Here is a 3019-nt window from a genome sequence, read left to right as displayed (position 1 = left end):
ACGTGCTCTGTTTGTTTTTAAACCTGTTCCAATATTAAGGCATCATTTAATAGCCCAGCGAGCAATTCGTTCCTCCTCGAAACCCCATTCGCCCAATTTCCATTCCCAATCTACCCTTCCTAACCATCGCCATCCCAGCCATTCAACCCCGGGCGGGTCAGTAATTTCCTAGAAATCCGGCACCAAAAGATGACATTCATGCTGGCCTCATTCTTAAATGCCGTTAAATGCTCGAAACCGGGGTTGTGTCCTCCAGACGCCTGCTTCCTATCAGGTGGCGGTGCTGCGACATCGGAGGTGGCGGTCACCGGATTCCCAGGGACCTCCTCCCGTTCCTCCCCTCTCCTGCCCATAAACTGTTACAGGCCGCGACGCACCGTTCTTCTATCCTCACCGCGAAAAGAAATATAATAAAGAAAAGGAGGCAGAAAACCGCACCACCGTTGGGTTACGAGCGCCAAGCTTTTGTCCTCTGGACCTCATCGCCGGATCCAGACCCCGCCCTCTATAAAACCTTGTGTCAACCTCCATTCCGCTTTTGTGAGAGAGAAGCAGGGGATATGGGGGTCTACTGGAACCTGGGGCTCTGCTTCTTCCACCTGCCGCGTCTTCTCCTAGCGGAGGACGCCACCTCTCCTGCCGCCGCCGTTTCGGCGGATTCCATCGCCACCACCAGCCCCTCCCCCTTCATTTCTCCGCCGTCGGCCAGATCGTCCTCCGTCGCCCCCTTCCGGCCCAGCATCGCCGTCATCGTCGGCGTCCTTACCGCAATGTTCTCCCTCACTTTCCTCCTCCTCCTTTACGCTAGGCACTGCAAGCGGACCTCCGCCGGTTATGGCGGTGGTGGTGCGTCGGGATTTTCGGCCGCCGCTGAGAGGCGGAACTCAGGGGTAGAGCGGGCGGTGGTGGAGTCGCTGCCGGTATTCCGGTTCGGCTCGCTCCGGGGCCAGAAAGAGGGGCTGGAGTGCGCGGTGTGCTTGAACCGGTTCGAGCCGGCGGAGGTGCTCCGGCTCCTTCCGAAGTGCCGCCACGCCTTCCACGTCGAGTGCGTCGACACCTGGCTCGACGCCCACTCCACCTGCCCACTCTGCCGCGTCCGCGTCGACCCAGAGGACGTACTCCTCGTCCCCGAACCCCGCCCCCTGCCGGATCCCGACCATCCCTCCGCAGCAGGCGGAGAGAAGTCGCCGCGAGACAGCAAGGCCGCCGGCGAAGCGGCGGCCGCGATCCCGAACCCCTTCGGCCGGCGGATCTCCGGCCGGCACTCCTCCGCCGGGGAGAGGTGCAGCAACTCCATACAGATCATCGTCCAGCGGGCCGACCCCGCCGATCGAAGGTCGGCGGACTCCGCATCCGCGCGCCGCGGCGCCGCCGCGGGCGGCTTCGAAGCAGCCAGGGGAAAGGTCCGGAAGGACGGGCTTCTCTTGCCGGCGGAGAGGGAGGAGTTCGAGCGGCGGTGCAGTCACCGAATCGTCGTCTCGTGCGGCGACGTGATGCAGGAGAGATGGAGCGATCTTCGACCGTCGGATCTGCTGTTTTTGCGGTCGGAGATGATCATTACCGACAGTGGAAGGTTCTCAGCGTCCCGGGCGGGCCGGGTCTCGGGCTCCTCCTCGGGCAGGGGCAGGGACGTAATTAGCCCGCGATGCGCATCCGAGATCACGGGGATTACCCGTCTCTCGACCCGAGCTCGCAGCGGCGGCTGCGCACGGCGGGTGGAGGAGGAGGAGCGGACGATGAGGAGGTGGTTGGCATTCGCGGCGAAGCGCACGGCGCGGTGGCTCGGGAGCCGAGAGAGCGACCACGGGCCCAACACCTAGCTTCTGAAGATATTTCTTGTGACGGAAATGCCCACGGATACGATCATTATTTTCCGAGAGGATGCCACGGAGGGAGGCGGGTGGATCTTTTTGAAAGATTCCAGCGGTACGTGGGAGTGGGCAAGTACCACGGGATTCTTGAGTAGTGTCACGTGATGGACCTTCTCGCATTACCGCCGGTCTGGGGACTCGCGGGGACCCTGGCACGAGGGCATGGAGGCTAGCGAGGAGGGGAGAGTTTCGAGCTCTCTCGTCCGCGTGGGCGGTTGTGAAGTCGGGAGACGGTGGTCACCGAACGAGATCCAACGGCTGAGAAACGGGAGGTGACGCGGCGGCTTCTGCGGGATGGCGCTTTTTGTCGGGTGGTGAGGAAAGGTGAGCCGGGCGGGTGGAGAATCCGAGCCGTCCATTTCAATTTCGAGGTGGGGTCCATAGAGCAACAGTGGGAAACGGTAGCCCTGGAACTTTTGATGTGGACAATTGATGGAGAGCATTGAATGGAATCATTGACGTAGATACAAGTTGCATTTCTTTGCGTTTGGTGCAGGAAGCAGAGGTTACTTGCATTTACTGCCAACTTTGTGAATGGATCTCGGGAGGCAGCACGCATGCTGTTTGCTGGTAGCTAAGATGTGAAATATTTGTACTTTTGACTTCAAAATTTTGGATTGAACCGTTGATTGCATATTTGCATGCAAGTTTATGTAAATGTCAATCTGCTAACATCACATCTTTCTCATCAAGTCGTGGCAAATATATTAGTACCATGATTCTATCTCCCAGTTTTCTAGAAAAGAGGAGGGGAAAACTCCAATGGACGTGTTTCAGGGTGATGTGCTTGGAGTAACATTTTGGTGGCTGATATTAAGATATCGCAATGGAGTCATTCATCCTGGATGTTTTGAGTTGATCACTAGTGCTTGCTAGAAATTGATAGGGCCTCGATGGGTCAAGAAACTTGATCTCGTACCAAGGCAGGAATCTGAACGGCAGGCAACTTGATCGATGAAAGCCGAGTCCGGTTCGCAAACGGGACATTTACGTGGCATTTGTTAGAGATCTCATACCAACGTAGGATGGTAGCGGTTTATTTAATGCGATTCTAAAAGCTGTTTCTATCTTTTTGCCACAAAGTCGTATCAAGTTCTTCCCCCCCCACCCACTTTTTTTTTTTTTTAAGTTGAGCCTATGCTAGAGTC

The 3019-nt window shown here is 57.3% G+C and overlaps 1 protein-coding gene across 1 annotated transcript; it reads left to right on the top strand.

The window, feature by feature from the left end:
- The first annotated feature begins 261 nt into the window (after positions 1–261).
- Positions 262–2597, top strand: LOC103714078 (RING-H2 finger protein ATL43). The gene has a single exon (XM_008801211.4). It carries the CDS (start codon positions 561–563, stop codon positions 1818–1820), a length of 1260 nt encoding a protein of 419 aa, XP_008799433.2. The 5' UTR covers positions 262–560; the 3' UTR covers positions 1821–2597.
- Positions 2598–3019: the final 422 nt, after the last annotated feature.

This window comes from Phoenix dactylifera, chromosome 7, assembly GCF_009389715.1.
Source record: "Phoenix dactylifera cultivar Barhee BC4 chromosome 7, palm_55x_up_171113_PBpolish2nd_filt_p, whole genome shotgun sequence".
Taxonomy (NCBI): Eukaryota; Viridiplantae; Streptophyta; class Magnoliopsida; order Arecales; family Arecaceae; genus Phoenix; species Phoenix dactylifera.
The sequence above is the reverse complement of the archived record's forward strand: the minus strand, read 5'-3'. Positions and strand labels throughout refer to the sequence as shown.